General features: G+C 35.5%; 1 protein-coding gene across 1 annotated transcript in view; it reads left to right on the forward strand.

The window, feature by feature from the left end:
• The window catches only part of KCNH7 (potassium voltage-gated channel subfamily H member 7), a 141,312-nt gene that overhangs the window by 85,483 nt on the left and 33,146 nt on the right, over positions 1–22,683 (forward strand). Inside the window, exon 6 of the mRNA XM_049615587.1 lies at positions 5,776–5,975. Coding sequence (XP_049471544.1) covers positions 5,776–5,975 — 200 coding nt within the window. The remainder of the gene's footprint in view (positions 1–5,775; positions 5,976–22,683) is intronic.

Here is a 22,683-nt window from a genome sequence, read left to right on the forward strand (position 1 = left end):
AATTTTTAAAAGTCTGTTCCTAATTACTTGAACATCTGTATAGAAAAAAATATATATACTTTTCATAAAGAAAACAGAACCTGTATGTTGAAACTTAGAATTTGCAAGAACGAATTTTTCAAATGCACTGAAGTTTAACCTGCTCACCACTTAGGGAATACCCATCACTTGTGAGGATTGTTAAATACATACTACTATTTATCCTGTGAATTATCTTAAATTAAAGAAAACCCAGTTCTTTATTTGGCCTATACCCAATCTCTAATCCCTAAATCAGGGTTGTTGGCAGTCTTTTTACCTTCCTTCCTTTCTTCCTACCTTTTTCCTTTCTTTCCTACCTTCCTTCTTAAATATAGCACTAAGCTATTTCTATTGATTCCTTAAGAAGAATACTTGGTTTCTTCAGACAATTTTCATATTTTAGGAAAAGAGAAAACACTTTAGTTAACTGAGTAGAGTAAGATACAACCACAACCACCACCACCACAACAACAACAAAAAAAAAAAACAAGCTTATGGATCCAGAGAATAGATTGGTGGTTACCAGAGACTGGGGTGAGGAGTAGGTAAAATGGGTGAAAAGAATCAAAGGTACAAATTTCTGGTTATTAAAATAAATAAAAAATAAATAAAAAAACAAATAGGGATGTAATGTACAGCATGGTGACTATAGTTAATAATACTATATTGTACATTTGAAACTTGCTAGAAGAGTAGATCTTTTTTTTTATTTTTTTAAACTAACATTTATAAACTTCCAAAAAAATTTTTTTAATGTTTATTTATTTTTGAGAGAGAGGGAGAGACAGAGCGTGAACGGGGCTGGGGGGGGCGGGGAGCAGAGAGATAGGGAGACAGAATCAGAAGCAGGCTCCAGGCTCTGAGCTGTCAGCAGAGAGCCGGACATGGGCTCGAACTCACAAGCCGCGAGATCATGACCTGAGCCAAAGTTGGACACCTAACCGACTGAGCCACCCAGGCACCCCTAAACTACCAAAAAAAAATTTAGGCTACTTTTTAATGTTTATTTATTTATTTTGAGAAAAAGGGAGGGAGGGGCAGAGACAGATGGAGAGAGAGAGAGAGAGAGAGAGAATGAATCATAAGCAGGCTCTGTGCTGTCAACACAGAGCCTGATGTGGGGCTCTAACCCACGAAGCTGTGAGATCATGACCTGAGCCTAAACCAGAAGTTGGATGCTTAACCGACTGAGCCATCAGGTGCCCCTAAAAAAGTAGATCTTAAAAGTTCTTGTCACTGTGGTGATGGATATTAAGTAGACTTATTTTGGTGATCATTTCTCACTGTATACAAATATCAAATCATTACTTTGTACTTCTGAAACTAATATAATGCTATATGTCAATCATATCTTAATAAAACAAAAAAATGAAGCTCACAGCCAGAATTGACAGAAATGATGAAACTGGTAGACAATACCAAGCACTTTAACAAATGTGTATGTGGATTCCCTGAAAATGGGGGAGGGAACCAGAAAATAAAATGTATCAAAATGTGTAAGAGACAGCTAAAACAGTGCTCAGAGAGAAATGTGTACCTTTAAGTGTTTTTATTTTTTTTAAGTTTATTTATTTATTTGGAGACAGAGCATAAGTTGGGGGAACGGCAGAGAGAGGGAGAGAGAGAGAATCCCAAGCAGTCTCCACTCTCTGTGCTGAGCCCAATGTGGGGCTTAATCGATAACACGACTATGAGATCATGACTTGTGCTGAAATCAAGAATCAGACATTCAACTGACTGAGTCTCCCAGGTACCCCTTAAGTGTTTATATTTTTAAAAAAAAAAGATCTAAAAATCAAAGATCTAAGCTTCTGTCTTAAGATCTAAAAATCAAGGATCTAATCTTCTATTTTAAGACAAGCAAATTAAACATATAAGTAGAAGAAATATCAGAGATAAGAGCAAAAGTTAATAAAATAGAAATCATACATGAGAGAAAATTAATGGTAGTATATTCTGGCTCTTTAAAAGATCAATAAAATTGATAAACCTCTTATTAGACTGGTAAGAGAGAAGACATAAGTTAACATGTCTTATATGAAAGAAAAGATCTTACTATCCATTATAAAGATATTAAAAGAATAATAAAATAAGATTATGAAATACTTTATAATAATAAATATGACAATTTAGATGTGATAGAAAAGCTCCATAGTGAAACAAATTACCAAAACTGAAACAAAAAGCCTGAGCCATACAATAAAATTTGATAAATTGTATTTCATCAAAATTGGTACCTCAGCTTTTCCAAGGACACTATTAAGAAAAGGAACAAATGATAGACTAGAAGAAAATACTCTCAATACTCAGACCTAAAAAAAAAAAAAAAGACTTGTATCTGGAATATATCAAGAATTCTTACAACTCTGTAATAAAGGACAACTCAATTTAAAAAGTAGCAAAAGATTTAAACACATTTCACAAAAGAAGATAAATTAATGGGCAATAAGTGCAGGAAAAGATGTCATTAGTCATCAGGAAATGCAAATGAAAACTCTAATGAGGTATTACATGGCCACTACAAGGTTAAAATGAAAGACTGGCAATACCAACTGTTGGTTTGGGAACAACTGATACTGTCACATATTGCTGGAGGGAGTATAAATTGACACAGGTTTGAGAAACAGTCGCGTGGTTTCTTATAAAGTTAAACATACCACACAATTCCACTCCTAGGTGTTTGAAAGGGAAATGGAAGTATATGCCCATACAAAGACTTGTACACAAATGTTCGCAGCAGTTTTACTCATAGTAACCAAAAATGAAACAATGAGCTTTCTGTCAACAGAAGAGATGAACTGAACTGGTAGAGCCATTGGATGGATACTGCACAGTGATTAAAAAAAAAAAGAAAAGAACATTTTAATGATTTATACAGCAACAGGATTAATTTCAAAAACATGCTGAACAAAAGAAGTCAACACAAATGAATGTATACATCATGACTCCATTTATATGAAAACCTAGGAAATGCAAACTAATCTTTAATGACATACATTGGAACTTAGTGGTTGTCTAGGTTCTGAAGTGAGTATGCAGGGCAGCCAACGAACACTGGGGAATCTTTTGGGGTGATGGAATGTTCTATGTCTTGATTGTGTTTATAGCAGCGTATACATTGGTAAAAATTAATTGATCTGTGCCATTAACACCTATTTAATTTATTGTATGTAAATTACACACCGATAACATCTAATTTTTTAGGTTAAACTTTTTAAAAGTTTGTGTATTAGGTAGAAAACGTGTATTTGCTCTATCGGTACATTTCAGCTAATGTTTAATGGCCTACTAAATACATCCATTTGGTTAGCATATCAGATTTTAGGTGTGGTGTGCTGAAGGAAGTTTTAAGATACACCTGTTTTGTTTCTATAATATCCAAGCCTAAAACAAACCATCTGGTGAAATTGCAACTATCTATTGAGGAAAGCTAAATAAAATATTGAGTTGAAGAGAGAAATGCCTTTATATAGTCTACCATCTTGCTTTTGACTCATATTTTGATTCATATTTGCCATCTTACTTTTGACTCGTATGCCAATTGTTAAGCATTAACCGAATAATGTATAAAGAATATAACTATGTTGTGCTTCTTTCTTGCTTACGGCTCCAGTTGCTCCTGAAAAAAAAATCAGAAAAAATAATTCGTGCCTTCATTACAACTTAAAAAGCCACCACATAGAATTGCCTAAGAGAAATACATGTTATTCATATATTAAACTACATGCTTTTAATCTAGATTTTGCCATTTTGGCAATGAATGGAAATACCTGTCTGTGACCCAGACTAATGTTTTGGTTCATTTTCATAGCAGTATGGAGATAAAGCCACAGTGTAGAAATGAAACCATAGTATGTATTACAAACAAATTAAGAATGCTTTCCCTGACCCGCCTCCAAGTAGTTATGTGCTTTAAATAAAATAACTGGCATTGAGGGGCACCTGCGTGACTCACCTGGTTAAGCATCCGACTTCAGCTCAGGTCATGATCTTACAGTCCTTGAGTTCGAGCCCTGCGTTGGGCTCTGTGCTGACAGCTCAGAGCCCGGAGCCTGCTTCAGATTCTGTGTCTCCCTCTCTTTCTGCCCCTCCCCTGCTCATGCTCTGTCTCTCTCTGTCTCAAAAATAAATAAAAACATTAAAAAAATTAAAAAAAATAACTGGCATTGATTATGTCCCCCTGATTAAATCAAATGAACTTAATGTGTGCTACCTGAGAAAATGATAGATACTTTGGAGACACAACAGCATGCATAAATATTTCTGACACTACAGTTAGGAAGAGTAAAATGCATTTTTCACAGGAATCTCCTTGGATCACAGGAATCAGTTTCAGGCAAGTATTGCTAACTCTCTTCTTAATCAACTACTCTTTTACTCAAATTAGGCACGAGTCTTTATCTTTGGAAGGTCCAATCTAAACAGCTTGTCTACCTTACTGAGAATTACTGTCCTTCACACATCCCAGGTCAGGCTCACTACAGATCTCCCCAACTTTCATCTCTAAATAGATAAAAACAAAGGGCCACTTCTTTCTCTATGGCATTCTCTGACTTGAGGTATCTATGGTATACAAGGCCATATGAACCAAGAGATAAAGATCAGATGGAAAATTAAGCAAATGACCAAGAAGATAAGTTGTTTTCAAATGCTTAACCCGAATTTGGTCAAAATCTACTTGAAAAATGATCAAGGGGTTTATAGAAGTAAAGGTCTGTAAAGTGTGTTGTGCTGGTGGGGGGCGGGTGGGGAATGTGTTTGTTGAATACAATTGAATCAAACACTGTGGTCATTTTTTACCACGTGCTCAGGATATTGCAGGCCCAGTGCCTTAAACATATGCTACCCTCTCTCTACGGTTCTGACACATGCCCAGAGATCAGAATACGGTCCATGTATCATGATTTGACTTTCTGTATAGAATATAGCACTGTTTTAGGATTATTGGAAACAATACAAACATAAAAGGAAAGAGAAGATACTCAAAGAACTTATGTTAAATCACAAAGATTTAGCCCGGAAAACACTTATTCTACATAAGTACTGGAATGTATAGCAAGGGTTCTCATTGCAGTTCTTTCTTCTCACAGACAAAAGGGAAATGTATATTCTATTTTTTTCTACAAAAATAAAATGATGTCCTCATACTCAAGCCTGAGATATGTTTCTCATGTCAAGATACTGTAAAACTGAATTTTAATAGGTTAAAAATCATATACAAATAAATAAGGAAAGTATGAGTTCCTTAAAACAATGTATCATTCCTTAGCAAAACCAAAGTATTCAAAATAATCTTGAGATTTATAATAGATTTTTAATATTAAAAGGTTAGGTTTGAGTCTGAGAGGCAGAGATGTCACAGGTTAAAAATAAACATTTTAATCCAGCTCCAGAAAACATATCTGTGGTAACTCTGTGACATATATCCTTATTACATTACAAAGAAAATGTTTATTTTAAAGGCATTTTATCTCTGTAGTCAATATTCCAGATCATAGGTTGATAATGTAAACAATCTGAGTTTGTATTCTAATTTAGAATCCATGGTGAATTTGGAGACTTTTCCTCTCCAGGTTTATTATCAAATTTATAAAATTTATAATATTGGCTTCACTTAATTTTTTTCCCCATTGGCCAGTGATAAATCTTTACAACTGGATTGAGATCATAAAAAAATCTACAAACTTGAGATTCTGACAAGATATAAAAATGCCCAAGTGCAGTCCCTATAACTTTGTTTTTTATCCAATCCAGCACTAATGTATGCAAGCATTTTTGGAAATGTATCTGCAATTATCCAAAGACTATACTCGGGAACTGCCAGGTACCACATGCAGATGCTTCGAGTAAAAGAGTTCATTCGCTTTCACCAAATCCCCAACCCTCTGAGGCAACGGCTTGAAGAATATTTCCAGCATGCATGGACATACACCAATGGCATTGACATGAACATGGTATGTATTTCTGTTTTCCAAAATGGAAGTACTTCAGGCATTATAGCTACAGTTCAAATGGGAAAGCCAGTCTCACCAGCTTTGAACCCCTTGCTTTTGTTTTCCTCTCGGATGTTTATTTTCTCCCCTGGAGATAGTCTCTCATTCTCAATTCATGGCATTGCATGGTGCTATATCTAGTTATACTGTGTGGCAAAGGCATTATAACATGATGCAAACTGATATAACTGTGTAGTAGAGTTCCCACTTCTGGTTAGGGAGAACATGATTAACACAGGATTTGGGCTTTCAGCACTTGTCCTAGCTTCCAGCACCCAAAAAAATAGTTGGACCCATGTGTGTTAAGATTTGACAAGCAAATAGTAACAATCACTCTGATGCCCCCGAACAGAAATCCAAAGTTAACATTCCTTTAAAAAAAAAACAGGACATTTTGAGGATTTGTGGGAGAGGTTAGGGAACTTCAGCATGCCATAAACATTTTATGATTGGAAGTTTCATATTTCTGTTAAGGACAAATTTTTCTATATTTACAATTAACTATGTGCCCTTTTACTGTACCTGGTTTAATGCATCTTTCCTTTCAAGGAGGAAATATGGATTTCTTCATAACTTTTAAGCAAATTCAACATCAACAATCACTTTTCATAATTCCTCCCATGTCTATCAATGTTTAAAAATCAACATAATTAAGGACATCACCATGGCATAAAGAGCTCTTTTTATTATTAGGTGAATTGCACACATTCTCTTGACCTACCTGTATAGCCACAGAGACTGATTCCTACAGATAAATTATGTGACACGCCCAAATTCTATGGCATATCACAGATCTATTAGGAAAGATTAAAAATATGATGGCCTCCCATCTGTCAACTCCTCCAGTGGGCAAGGACCCTGTTGCTAAGAATTCTTCAGAAAATCAAACCACTCACATTTAATGACATGAACAGCATAATACAATTTTTGCATAAGTGAGCCTATCCAATTTAATTTGACATTTTTTATTTGACTGGTAATATTCTGACAAAAAAGCAAAGGTTCAAAATTAGCAGTCAAAGGGCAGAAGGCATTGCAAATGTTGCCCAATTTGAAAGCCATGTAAGGATAAGCAGATTAAAGCCAAATGTGATGTATTTGACTGAGAAGTAAGGACATGCCGCTATAAAAATTTACATTTGATAAGCCAATCAATTAGTACATTTCATATAAAAGCATAACTGAATTCCATGAGTTATTTCTAATTATCCCAAAGTTACTTGAGAAAATTCATTTGATAAATTTATATCACTAAGATATAACTTAAATTTCATAAGAAATCACCTACCAATTTATCACTTTCGATGCTTCCATCTGTATTATTGTTGAACAAAGATACCAGCATTCAGAAACTATTGGGGATTCTGTAACTCTGGGTTGGCTGAAGCAGTGTCAAGACTTTTTAATCAGAACACGTGTCACTCAATTTTGTTGTTCCATACTGCCAGATTATTTCACTAACAGTAATAAAACAATTATATATTGTACATCCCCTCTCCATATAACTAGTTTTGTGACCATTTTTGTGATAAAGTCTCTTTTTGACAACTATTTAGCTTTCATTGTTTGACTCTATTACCTATGAATATGGTTTATATACCACTTGCCTATTTACAATGTACTTATGAAAGATTTATCTCTTTCCTGTCTGCTTCACACCTTAATACATGGAATCACAACACCCACCGGTAAGAACAGGAGGTATTTATATCCAATTTAATTCTCGTGTAAATTGTGGAGAACACCCTTGTTATCTGTCAGGTTTAGAGCTTGTTAAGTGATTTCCAATGTTAGTTCTGATCTTTTTTGCATGATGTAGCAAAGGAAATACAAAGCAAGGACCTGGAGAAGATAACCTGGAAGAGGCCAAGTACAGAATAGAAATCCTTAAGTTTAACAAGAACTTGACCTCTAGTAATATTTATATACAGTTTCCCCCTCCCCACAAAAAGTCACTTATCTGCTCCTTCCTCCACTCTGATAAAGGTTATGGGTATACGGTTTGCATTAGATAATTGTCATAAAGAAAATGTCATTCTCTTTCATCATCCTCTATTTTCATGATGTAGGTGCTTTACTTTCCTTCCATCTGCATGCCTGTAATTACATGATCCTGGAGTGTGTAAGCTCGAAACCATGTGCCACTGAGTCTTGCATGTGGTTTTGAGAGCTTGACTTTGCACGAACTTCTTGTTTGTACACAGTGTCTACATTTCTCATCTTGTGACTGCAAAGTGAGTAAAAAAATCAAAGTGCAAGATAACTGAAAACTCAGCAAGTGGAAGATGCCTGCTTGTTACACACAATGTGCAAAAAACAAAACAAAGTTAGAGAAAAGTAACTGTACTCTTAGACTATTGAGAGGTTAAAAAAAAAGTAGATTTTTTTACCTCTAAAACCACATTCTTATAACCCCCGTGTCTTGTTAGTTTATTGTTAACCAAATAGTAATTTAATAATAATTTAAAGTGATTTAAATTTATGTATTGTGATACATAAAAGTACATCAAACTGTTGTATTTTACATCAGCATTTCACGTTATTTCATTTAAGCACAACCTTAGACATAGTTTCTCGTGAAACATTTCAGGTCATTTTTTTTTTTTTTACTGTCCAACCATGTCAAAATGAGGTAAAAGTTTTCCAATTACATGTATTAACTGACTCAAAATTATTTTTCATAACCCAAAACATGGGATTCCTTGACAGAACTCAAAACATAGGAAATAGGCCTAAAATGTGCAGCCATATTTCTTATTCCCTGGATCTTTTGCTTTTTGTGAAATAGCTATTGTCACAATATTCCAGAACCAAAAGTATTCTGGGGAAATTTATGGGCTCCCTTTCAATGGAACCAAATGGTTCAGAGTACAAAAGGAAAAGAGTCAAGATGATGAAATTAAAGAAAGGATAGTGTTCTTTTGTATCTGATGTCAAGCTTAGGAATAATGGCAATTTTCTCAAAAATGTCTATAGGTCAATTCTGAAAAACTCTCTCCCTTCTACTCCTCCAAATTTGACCAGTTAGAAAGAGGAGATACTTTCTCAGATTAAGATTGAGAAAGGGTATCTCAAGGATTTTCCCAAATTGAAAGCTGTCCTCTGACCCAGTCTGACACTTTCTGACATTATCCCACATTGTCAAGAACTGAAAGTCAATCTAGAGTCAAATTTCTTCATATTACACATAAAGGCTTGGCCTTGTGACCAGGCTCTATACATCATCCTGGAGGGAGGGAAATAAATCATTCATGACAGAAACGACTTCATAATTTAAAATTATATTGACATGGAAGACAATCCTTTATGAACAACTGAGGAAGAATTTTATTTCTTATCTTAAAAATGCCCCCCCTAGTTATGCCTAATAATATAAAAAAATAAGAACAGGCATTCAGAAGACCTAAATACCAGCTCTTCAATTTGCCACTCATCTTGGACAAGTCACTTAACCTCTCTGTAATTTCATGAAACTTGTCATTGTCAAATGTTTTTAAAGCACCAGAACTCAAATATGCTAAACATATAGAACAATTATTATGGGAGATTTTCTGCTTAAAGATGGAGATTCAAACCTACCTGCTGCCTGCTCCCTTGCTATCTGTAGTGAGCTTCTGGTTCTCTTTTATGGTGAATTGTCAATGACAGAGAACAGAAGGGAACCATTTCAGGTAAACACTAGGACAGGAATTGAGTCCCATATGTGGGGAAGCACAAGAGAAAATTAAGGCAGGTAGTGTAGAAACAACTTTGTTTAATTTATTTTAAGAGGAAAGAGAGCAACTGACATTTTTTTTTATCCTGAGGTATTAATGGAGAAATTTTTGAGAAAGAGACATAGAAAGGAGTTGGAATCAGAACCTAGGAAGAGGGATGAATGTTTCAGCAAGGTAGATAGACAAGTTTTCCTTAAAGACAGGCAGGTACAAAAAGAAAAAGGGTAAAGGCACTGACTTTGAGGAGAAAAGGAGTAAACTCAATGCTATTAGCACCACATGGTCCAATCTCCTTGGTTAAGCAGAGGGTAGATTAAGTCCTCAGAAAGAAGGAGGTATAAAATAGGAGAAGAGTTGAAGAAGCGGGGAGAACTTTTAGGGATCTCATTCAAGAGTCAACTGAGTAGGCTAAAAATGCTTAGAACCAAAATAGGACTCGGAGTGACAAATCATTCATTTATAATAGCCCAAACAAAGCCAATCAAAATGGAGAAGAGACAAATAAATAATAAGCATATTATTTAATAGAAATTATTACTCCTTGGAGTTGATGTGATGTCTAAGAAGCATCTTAGTGAAAATCTGGTTTCCTTCAACGGCTCTTCTCCAGCTCCTCTGCTATCCCTCAGAGAATCATTTGTTAACTCTACCTATTGACCTTAAGTACTAACTACTACCTACCTACGACTACTACTGACTGCTGACTACTCTGTACTTAATTGTTAACTACAAACACTGATTATTTCTGCATCCATGATCTAACTCTACGCCATCAAATACTTTGTTGTACCTATTCTCTATGCTAACTGAAATGACTTCATCTATGCCAGGCCTTTATATAAATCTCCTCCACTCACAGTCTATTTTGATACACCATAGTGAAAGGTAATGATGAGCTCTTTCAGTCCTGTGCAAGTCAGCCGCTCATACAGAAACAGTCCTTGTGACATTAAACCCCATTGGAAATGTTAAGCAAAATATACAGAACAGCATGGCTTGTTTGTACCATATTGTTTTCATCCCCCTTTTAACTTTTTCTAAGGATCCTTTATGCAGCCAAGTTGATAAATAGGGTCAATGGAAAACCTTTGATTCTTTAGTCATAAAAAAAAAAGTTTAAAGGCCTATGATTAAAAATATGGTGGCCTCATATTTACCCCTCTAGCAGGCAAGGATTCTAGGAATTCTTCAGAGAAGAAAATCACTTACATTTAAAGATACCAATAGCACAACACAATTTTCACATCGGTGTATAGTTTGCATTGATGTTTTTTTTGTTTGACCGGTAATATTCTTAACAAAAAAGCATAGTTTCAAAACCAGCAGTCAGCCTGCAAAAAGCATTGCAGATATTGCCGAATTTGAAAAACATGTTGCTTCTCTACACAGACTAGCGAGTAAATTCATACATTTGAAAATGGGGCATGGAGACTGGCAAAAACCTGCATTGATTTTATTTTTTTTATATTTATTTATTTATTTTTTATTCTCAAGTTAGTTAACATACAGTATAGTCTTGGCTTCAGCAGTAAGTAGAATATAGTGATTCATCACTTACAACACCCAGGGCTCATCCCATCAGGACTGGTGAGACATCTTTTAGTTTTCTGTAAGGAAATACCTAGGTACTATTTAAGAGCTGTATTAAAATAGCTGTCTACAATGTACTTTAGAAGATGTTTTCATCTGCATGCTGATTAGTTAACAGAAACTGCCTGGCTCTACAGAAACTATGTAGGCAGCAAAGTTTCTCGCTAGCAAGAAATCTCCTAGCACACGTGCTTGCCTAGTGTAGCCAGTACCTGAAACATATGTGCTTTAGAAAGGGCAAGGTGCATGTCTTTCCTATTTTTTACCAAGCTACTTACTCTAAAGTCTCAAAAATAACACACAGAGCAGCAAGTACCATCTGGAGCCCCCTGACATGCACAATAGCAGACTTCAGACAGGCATCTGGTATTTTCGTGTCCCAAATGGTATGTGCCCCATCATGTTTCACAAATGATTATGGTCACTTCATCCTTGTCTCCAACCGTTATCAAGAAGGACTTATTTACGGCTGGCACCATGCTGCTTCTGTGCAAAGGGAGCTCTTAACAGTGGGATTTTATTTTCGGTGGTTCCTGAACCACGGGAAATGACAGCGTGGCCTGGGGCTTTACGCATGAAAAAACAGTCATTGCAAAAACACCACACTGAGGCAGTGAACATATTGCAGTTCTTCCGTTCATTAGTAATGTTCTTCTCCCAACAATAGGATAGTGGAAATGATGTGTCCAATTTTTTTTAGCTCTTTGAAATAATGGTACTATTCAAACAGGACTCTAGAGTGCAACTTCTCCTGCTGGAACATGTGATGCGTTTCCAAACACTTTCTCTGGAGTCCTACAAGCACAGGAGTAATTCAAACTCCATTCAGTTTGAGATCACTTAGTATTCAACACAGATTTAGCCTATAATTTAAAAAAATACAGAAAGACATCAAAATTTAGCTTTCCAACATTCTGTAAATATGACTTTAAGTCCCTTTTAATTCAAATATCAGAGTAATTCAGCATTTATCAAACTTAATGAAATCAAGCCATTCACAATTTCTCACAAAATAAAGTCCAGTATTTTCTTTAGTGGGAGAATTATCTGAGACATTGCAGGAACCTGGAAATTTATATTGAAATGGATGTGTAAAAAAAAAAAGAAAAGAAAGAAAGAAATGGATATGTAAATAGTCCACCCACTATGTCAGAGTTTAGGTGTGTTTTTTTTTAATTTATTTTTTTAATATACATCCAAACAGATGTCAGAGTTTTTTTACATCAGTTTTTAGGGGTAAAAACAAACAAGAGTAAGTTCATCCAGTTCAATTGTTCTTATAGTCTTAAGGCAGTAGTACTTAAGGAATTGACATATTTTTTAATTGTTTTCTTGGTTTAGACATTATGCTATCCGTGTGGATGAGTGTGAGTGGAAAAAATATATAATCCTTGCCTCTTTTATAGCAGATGTTCCTTAAAAACCTCTTTTTGTTTGCATCTTGGGGCTCCTGTTGGTCAGGTGGGTCACCCCCAGAATTCTACACTCAATTTAAGAACTGATAAGAATCATTCTTATTCAGGCTCCAGCACCTAAGATAGTACATTTTCATACTCTGGAGCTGTGCTAAATCATTTATATAAGTGCTGCAGTTCATTTTTTTCCCACTCCACTGGAATCTTCTTAGATCACAATGCTTTACACCACCATAGAACTGAAACATATCAGTAGTTAGAAACACTTACCAGGGTGAGAAGATAAGTCAAAGGTTCATTCTGTGTAGGTATAATTCTTGTATTTGAATCATAGAGCTCCATTTCTACTAGCCCTCATCTTGGTTTTGTTTTTTGTTTTTGTTTTGGTTTTGGTTTTGGTTTTGGTTTTGGTTTTGGTTTGGTTTGGTTTATGTATTTATTTTGAGAGAGAGAGAGTGCACACAAGCAGAGGAGGGACAGGGAGAGAGGAAAGAGATAGAATCCCAGGCAGCCTCTGCACCATGAGCGCAGAGCTGGTCGCAGGGCTCCATCTCAGGACCTGTGAGATTATGACCTGAGCCAAAACCAAGAGGGACGCTCACCCAACAGAGCTACACAGGCGCCCCACCCTCAGCTTGTTCTAACAGTGGAATCACTATGTGTGGATGCCAGGAAATTGGGGTGTTAGTCGTATTTTAAGATGGGCACTTTAGCCCAGAATCTGACTCTAATTTTGTCTGCTTTGTCAATGACCAGTGCTTCATATTGAACAATAGACACAAAACACTGAGGTCACAGCATTATAATAAAGCACGTATGGTTAATCAAGATGTTTCCCTATAAATTACCTATATGCAGCATTTTTGTATAGTTTTTTGGTTACCTTTTTCTTATTTTATAAGAAATCTCTGTGAATTATAGATAATAATGTTTTGTCTGTCATCTATATTGCAATTTGTTTCTAATCTCTTTTCAATATATTGATTTTTTAAAAAATATCTTTCAGATGTAAAAATGTTTTTTTAAAAAAAATTCTTTTAAATATGGTCCAGTTAGTCAACTTATATAGTTCAGAGATCTTGTCCTGATTTTCAAAGGTCCTATGAAACATATGGATTATACAAGTAGTGTCCCAGATTTACTTGTAAATTTTGTTGTGTGATTAGAAAGAAAATTCTGTATTCTGTTTGAAATGTAGCTTTGTAGATTATTTTCTTTATCTGAATAGAAGGTAGAATGTAAATAAGTCATTATTTTTCTGTTGATTCAAAATACCATCTTATTTAAACATTAAATTGTCAGATATAATTGGTATATGTACCTTGACTTTCAAATTGGCTCTATTTGTTCATTCCTATGGCAATATAATAATTTGTACCTAGTGACTTTATACTATGCTTTAATATCTGACAAAGTAGGTCAACCCTAACTAATCTTGTTTTTCTTATTTTCCCTGGCTACTTGAGAGTTCTTATTCTTCCAGATAAGATATATGACTGTTTTCATTCAATTACAACAAAGTCCACATTGACATTTGAGATAATCCAAAGATGAGATTGTCAGATCTGGCTAATGAGAGTCGGAAATTGTAACCAATATCAAGATTTACCAACAATGTCAAGAATGTATATAATTTGGGGCTCCTGGGTGGTTCAGTCAGTTGAGCGTCCATCTCTTGATTTCAGTTCAGATCATGATCTCACAGTTTGTGAGATTGAGCCCCACATCATGCTCTGTGCTGACAGTGCAGAGACTCTCTCTCTCAAAATACATAAATAAACATTAAAAAAAAAAAAGAATGTATGGGGGCGCCTGGGTGGCTCAGTCAGTTAAGCCTCTGACTTCGGCTCAGGTCATGATCTCACGGTTCGTGGTTTCGAGCCCTGGGTCAGGCTCTGTGCTGACAGCTCAGAGACTGGAGCCAGCTTGGGATTCTGTGTCTCCCTCTCTTTCTGCCTGTCCCCCACGCCCACTCTGTCTCTCTTTCTCGCTCAAATATAAATAAACATTAAAAAAATTTTTTTAAGAAATTCTTATCTTTGCTATTAAATTTATTCTTCAACTTTGTACAGCATAGTCAGTTAAACAAATGACATATATTACACATTTCCATTTTTACCTGTGTATAGATAATAAGGAGTCAAACTATCTTCTTTACAGCAACCTAGTACATTCCCTACATTGTTTTGATAGGACTTTTTCTTAGTTTAATGTAATTTGGTTTGGTTTGGGGTTTTGGAGGATTTTCCTTGAGCATTTATGTTGGATATTCTAGATGTGCAGTCATATCAGCATCAAAAAGAAAGAAATTCATTCTCTCTTTTTAAATACTATGTATTACGATTTTTAGTTCACTAGATCTTCCGAAACAATTTTGAATAGTGATAGCTGACTTCAGTAAAAATAACTTCACCATTAAGACTAATACTTTTAAAATATCTTTGCATTCCTGAAATACACGCTACTTGGTCACTTATTTTTTATTCTTTTTTGATTCTGTTGGTTAGTAAATTATTTAGAATTTTACCTCTATTTTGATATGGCATACACTTATATGTTCTTTTAATGTTAGAAAGAAATTATCTGTAAAACCATGTGGTCCTGGAGGTTTTCATATAGGTCTTTAGTCACCATTTCAACTCTACTAGGTATTTATTTACTCTTTTTCTTCCTTGGCCAATATGGTAATGTTTGTTTTGTGAAGCATTCGTCCATTTCATCTAGGCTTTCAGAGTTGTAAAATGGCATGTAGGGTTCTCTTCTAACCCAGTCTTTTCTGTATCAGCAGGTACATCTGCCTTCTCTTTCCTAAACTTGTATGTTTTGTTCTCTCTACTTGCCTTTAGCAGGCTTTCAAAAGATTTATGAATTTCATTGGATGTTGTTCAAGGAACTAGCCTTTGCATTAATTTATACTTGCCACTATTCTTTTTATTTCCAGAGTTTGCCCTCATTAATTCCCCATTTTTTATTCCTTTGGATTGGTCTATTATTTTCTTTTTTTTTTTTCCAACGTTTTTTATTTATTTTTGGGACAGAGAGAGAGACAGAGCATGAACGGGGGAGGGGCAGAGAGAGAGGGAGACACAGAATCGGAAACAGGCTCCAGGCTCCGAGCCATCAGCCCAGAGCCCGACGCGGGGCTCGAACTCACGGACCGCGAGATCGTGACCTGGCTGAAGTCGGACGCTTAACCGACTGCGCCACCCAGGCGCCCCTGGTCTATTATTTTCAAGATTGTATTAAGGTCTTTTATTGTTGGAGTCTTTCTTCTGTAATACCGGAGACATTAAGACTGTACATTTTCCTTTCAATGCAAGCTTTTCTGTGGTTGCATCGGTTTTGGTATGACTTGTTCTCCTTTTATTGCTTTCTGCATTATTTCTTCTTTGATCCAAAGGTTATCATAAAGTGTGGTTCTTAATAGCCATGTATTTCTGATTTTCTGTTCATGTTTTAATAATTTTTAAAACTTTTTGGATTATAGCCAGAGTTAATGGACTATGTAACATTTCTACTTTTATAAATGTTTAAGCACGTACACTTAATGTAAAAACAATCTGTAGTTGCAATTTTTTTTTTTAACGTTTATTTATTTTTGGGACAGAGAGACAGAGCATGAATGGGGGAGGGGCAGAGAGAGATGGAGACACAGAATCGGAAGCAGGCTCCAGGCTCTGAGCCATCAGCCCAGAGCCCGACGCGGGGCTCGAATTCACAGACCGCGAGATCATGACCTGAGCCGAAGTCGGACGCTCAACCGACTGAGCCACCCAGGCGCCCCTGTAGTTGCAATTTTTAAGATGACTCATCTTTATTAAGTCTTTCCAAAGCATTTAGCTTTTTATTTTCATGGGGATGAAGGAAACTGCTCTCTTGTTTTACACATATTTTATTATTTTATGTGCAACATGATTAAGTTACGTGATTCCACTAACAAGTACAGCTGGCATAAATAGATTTCAGAACACGCACAGCTGGTTTAAAATTCAGTTGGCAGAAGTAGAAATGTGTAGGAACAATATCTAAAACATTTATTAGAGTGCCGGGGTAGCAAGAATCAATACATTTTACAGAAGAGGAATCAGATAGGTGGAGGAAGAGAACTTCTGCTATTTTGAGAGCTTCTCCTATTTTGTGAAAAGTTTGGTAGTTGCTGATGCAGTCATCACTTTTTCTAGGAAACAATTGGAATTGTTGTCTGACCCTAACCATTCGAAGGAACAAATACCCTAACTGGTACAGAGTGAAAATGACATGTATGCTACATTTCTATTCTTTGTTAATTATTGATAAAAACCAATAAATGAAATGAATGGGGAACGTTTTGTCACCACGTTAGACGCAACTTTAGAAATCCAGTGTAATGGACAGCTGTGGTAAGTCAAATAGTTGAAGGAACCCTAGACTAAGTCTGAAGTCTTAGTTCCTCCACAAATAAAATCCCTAATGCATTTATATTTAAGCTTTCACATATAAAAAATGAGGTAATCACCACTCTCTATGCTTTATATAAAGTTGAATCAAAACATTTGATTCTAAAATATTATCACATGAGAAAGGTTTCTGAAAACAAAACTAGGTTTAAGTTCAAGACAGCATATCAAGTACAGGGTGGTACTTAAATCACTCTTTTCATTACCTGGCAGACTGCACTCCCTTTTCCTTTCTTTGTGAGCAAGCTCAGGTCATTTACAATTCATCCATTTTGGAAGAAGTGTTTTCAAAGCATCCAATAGACCCCACTGTAATTTATTCTGTTAACGCCTGCCCTCGCTCCCTCTCTCAAGGAGTTGGGTTCAGGAGAAGGTCCTGCAATTGTTTCTCAGTATCCGGGTTCCTCCTGTTACCTTAAGAAAACCTAGTGGGTTCTGTGGGTTTCCCTGGAGATTTTACTGCATACATTAATGCACTTTAAAAAAAAATAAATAAAATAAAAATAATCAGTCTTCTGCTGAGTCAGCAGAACTCCAGAATCTGGGTAACAAGGACATGGATGTAAAAGCAATAAATCCTTTCTGCCTACTCATCATTACCCACACTCCAACTCATCCTTGGCCCTGACTTAATCGGAGTCAGTTTAAAGTTGTCCTTCTGGAAGCAAAGACGCATCTCACATATCATGCTGTTAACTGAGAGAGGCAAGGAGAAGAAGCAGGAGGGAAAACTGTTTCATTTTTTAGGGAATCATTACTTGTATCAAAAGTGGTTCAGGATTTATGACATTGGTTTCCCTGTCTACGTGTGGCAAGTTTCTGTTCTGTTCATGATTTTGTTTCTAAATGATGTAACCATGTGACAAATGTGGAAAAGTTACATTTTTAAAATTAGTTAATTTTCTCAAGGTTTATAAAGCCCCCTATCATGGATTGCAGGATACTTTGCTTTGCCAACAATCTGGCCAGATATGGTATCCTTATACAATAAAATAACTCCTTATTCTCATTAGTCACATAAAGGTAAAATAAGAAAGCAGATAGCAAAGCAGTTTGAGCTTCAGACCACAGCTGCATACACTTGAATGTTTATAACTCCTAAAACAATCCACTTTTCATGATCAGTGGGTAAACATGAAGTATTAAACATGTAATCTCCCAGGAAAGATGAAAAATAAATGTTTCCTATTCCTTAATGATAAACCATAACTGTAGCAATAACATGATCTGCGATGACCTCAAAATTAGGGAATGCATGAGTTTCTAGAAACAACAAAAGCAAGGTTCAGTATCTTGTAAGTGGTAAGGATTTATCAAATGCTGAATGCCCACATGGCAAACAGTGATTCTATCAGAATCAGAAAATGCTATAAAGTCTTAAGGGCAGAGATTTAAGATTTAATATATTGCCTGCATCATCTATTTGATAATCACACTTGAGGATTAGTGTTTTATGGGGAGTGCTAATTTGTGTTTTGATTAATCCTAATTTGTCAAGATCTAAGTGTATTTAATGAACCAGAGAAGCTCCTCAGAAAATTTCCTAATATGAGTTATCATAGTTACCAAACTTGTTCATAAGATTAATTTGCTGTTTAGGGGAATCATTTGACACAGACTGTCTTCTTCAATGGTGCCCTTTTCAGCCTGCCTTTAGGAATGTTCCTCTCTGCAGCTATGCTAAGTGAAACAAATAAAAATGCATTCATTACAACATAAACCAACTTTCCAATATTATCTGGATAGAGGATATCTATAAGAAAATAGATTGTGATTCTTTCCAGAGCACATAGAGGGTTTAAAACACTATAGATGGTGTTTGGAGAACATCTTCATAAAAAAAACTCCATTGTTGATTTCTTCTAACAGAACTTAGAAAATATACCCACCATAAAAGAGCATTTGGCAGTCCAGCCTAAGAAACAGCAAACATTGAATCATGTATCTTAAATTTGAGGAAGGAATAATAGAGTATATTGTGAATATTTAACTTAATTTGAAAATCTTTACCTGTCAGCATCCAGGTAAAAGTTGATTGAGGAACTAACAACATTTCTTTCTTGCAACCTCTACCTTCCTTTAATCACATAGGGGTGAGGCCAGGACCGTGGAGACTCACAGAATAAAGGGAAGCCTTAAACTTTTGGGTGGGGAAGAGAATGTGGCTTTAAGACTATAAGTCACCTGCCCTACCCACCAGACATATAGTTACTGTTAGAAGACAAACTTGTATTGAAGTATGATTACAAGAGAACTTTTTCCAGAGCAAAATCCAATAGACAGCAGTCCCTCACCCTGAAGGATGATATAATAGTTTCATATAAAAGACAATAATAATCATCTTAATATTCATTAATATCTGTTCTCTTAGACTCCACTGACAGAAGCCCTGGACACATTTTTCTAGTTATAATCTGTCATAGACTTGAGCCAAACTTGTTTTTCACTGAAACCCCAATACATAAATTAGGTACTATAATTGTTTTTATTGACCTAAGTATAAAAGTTTAATTTAAGATCTGCTTACTAAAAAGAAAATGAGACTAATGTCATTTTGATGGGCACATTCATATCAAATCAGAAATTGCAGGTTTATATTAACCTCAGCCTCCATTCCTTTCTAAATTTTGTATTCATTGCTCAGTATGGAAGAAATTTGACTTCACACACTGCATAATTGCAAATATTAACAGTATGGTAGTATTTATTCCATTAGGTGTGTGTCAGCAAATTCACATTTGAGAGAAGTTTAGTGTAAAGTTAAATACTCCTGAATTAATATTCAATCATGTTTGATAGGTGCTTACAATGGAATAGTTATTTCCATTTTTGCTCTTTGTTTGATTCTTCAGAGTTTTAGTTTGATTTGATCATGCTATGGTATTTTGTAATTGTTGGGTTATCCTTGTTTGAATGCCCTTAAACTTTGGGTCCTTTGATACTAAACTATGGGTTGATTGCTTTTAACAATCACAGAAAGCACTTCCAAGTCAAAAGAATGAACGTCTCATTTGTCTTACATAATTTGAGGATCCCAAAGAGTTTTATTCACATAAAGTGAAGTAAAGGGGAGATAACCTTACATTTGTAAAATATTCAAGTGACCTTATACCATAAAAAAGACATGAGATTTTTATTAGCCTTGAAAAAATTTTCTGGAGCATCAGAAAGTTTAAAAAATCCCTCATAACTGCAAATATTAGAAAAGTTAAATGAGAGCTTTTCGTTCACCTTAAATTAACTAACTGTATTTTGAGGGTTCATTTGAACAACCATTGGTATTATAAATGTCTATTATAAATGTCCAAATGTGTGCTATAAATGTTCATGCAGAGCAAACAATGGGAAATTCTGATTTTATATATATCTATATATATATTTTTAATCTGCGCACTTAAATCTGGGCTTTAGGTAAATTTTCAGGGATATTTTCAGAACATGTTTTTTGTTGTTGTTTTGTTTGTTTTGTGTGTGTGTGTGTGTGTGTGTGTGTGTGTGTGTGTTTCCATAGTTATGCTTCTATACCCAGTAGAGTGCCTGGTACAGGGTAGATACTTATTACATATTTGCTGAGAGTGAGAGCTACTTTTCCAAGCTGCAGGCCATGAACTTGATTCTCTGTGATGTTCCTTGGTCTTTGAAATCTAATTAACTCAATAAATAATGACTCAAGATACACAGTGAAAGGTGCTGTGTACCCTCAGAGCTTCAGAACTTGACAGAGAAGGTTATATTGCGTGGAGTAGAAATAATTTTAACAATCACAAAGCCAGCTTGTGTCTTAGTTTGTACCTGTGTGTTTGACATAGCTACCCTTTACTACCAGATCTTCTAGGCCTGGTAAAAATGCCAATATTTGAGTGTTAAATGAGGAAGTTCTGTGTCAGGGAATTTAGCAGAGGAACTAAAACTGACAAATAAAAGTACAATGAATCAGTAGGAAGTAAGGAAGGGAACACTGCTGGGACCAATGGAAATGGGTGTCTCCGATGACTACTATTTAAACCTACCCCATTCTCCTCACTCTTTCCAGTGTTCTTCTACCTCTATTTCTCTACTGTTTCTGTCTTTTAACTCTGCTTTTATAAAGTCTCTTTACTTAGGCATGCCCAGATTCATACATAAGCTGCTGACTTATGTATGACATTTAAATCTCTGGGCTAGTAAGACATTCAATTACTAAATATTAACTTCTATGGAATTTTACTTGAGTGATCTACATAACTGACTTAAGAAAATCAAGAAAGTCAGTGAAGGACTAACCCCACAGGACAATTCCTTAATCTGGACAAGTCCTTCATGCTAACAGGTGTGTATCTTCTCTGTGGACAAGCAAAGACTTCTCCATGAAACTCTATGGTACCTCCAACTTGAGACCAGTCTTTCCAGTGGGTGTCACATCTGATAGGATAAATGCTAGGAAAATGACACTTAACAAGGACACTTGAGAAGAGAGTAGAATGATGTTGAAAGACTTTCCCAAGAGCCTTTCATGGTCTTCTGAGTGTTTCTAAGAATATCGGAATTCCAATAACATTTTTATATTAATTTAGTAAATGCCTACTTTCAAAAAGAATTTAAGAACACTCACAGTGAAAACCTAAGTGCAAGTAAGCCAAAACATTTAACACAAGTCAGAAACAGGAAACAGAAGTTAGAAAGAGGAGAGAAAAAAAGAAGTCTTAAACTCTGTTGAGACAATGGAACACAAAAGTTAGTGGTGAATTTTCTATTCACCAGAGACCAAGGAGAATACATCGGATGTTGCATATCTCAATTTCTGGCTAAAGATAATTTACCAGCTCTTCAGGAACAACAAATATGTATGACAAAAAAGAGTCGGAAATAAACGGTCTATGGCACATCTACAATGGATAGGATGATTTACATACATTATCACATTTAATCGTGAGCACAACCCTGTGAGGTAGATATTATTAATTATTTTTACAATTGAAGAAACTGAATCTCAAGAAAATTGAATTGAATCGACCAAAGTCCCAACTAGTAAGTGATGGAACTAGAACTTCAGCTCATGCCTGTCTGATTCCATAGCGCATCTAATGTGCTCAGAGAAATGAGTAGTCCCTATGTCTATCTTATCTGCACCTTCCAATTCAAAGCATGCATACACACCTGTGTACACGTGTGCACGCACACACACATGCACAGTTTTTCCTTTTATAAGCAAGCTATACTCAGAAAGTGTAATGGAGGAACTTCAGGAAAATGCCAGAAATAGCAGCTATAAGCTCAATAATCTCATTCCAACTATTATAGTAGAAGTGCTAGTTCCCCATTTATGTGAAATATAAAATGTCTTTTTGTGCCTTATTATAAATAAGCGAAATCTTAGGAGAAAAATAATCATGTCTAACTTGTTAACTTGGTGTGAGGCCCTTTACATTTTTACCTGGTTGGGGACATCTGAGAATCATGCCAAGACCACAACAATGGGCTTCAGGGAGGAAAAGTGTGCAGGAAGACCAGTGAACTGGGGTTTTTCCTACTG

Source organism: Panthera uncia (assembly GCF_023721935.1).
Source record: "Panthera uncia isolate 11264 chromosome C1 unlocalized genomic scaffold, Puncia_PCG_1.0 HiC_scaffold_3, whole genome shotgun sequence".
NCBI lineage: Eukaryota > Metazoa > Chordata > Mammalia > Carnivora > Felidae > Panthera > Panthera uncia.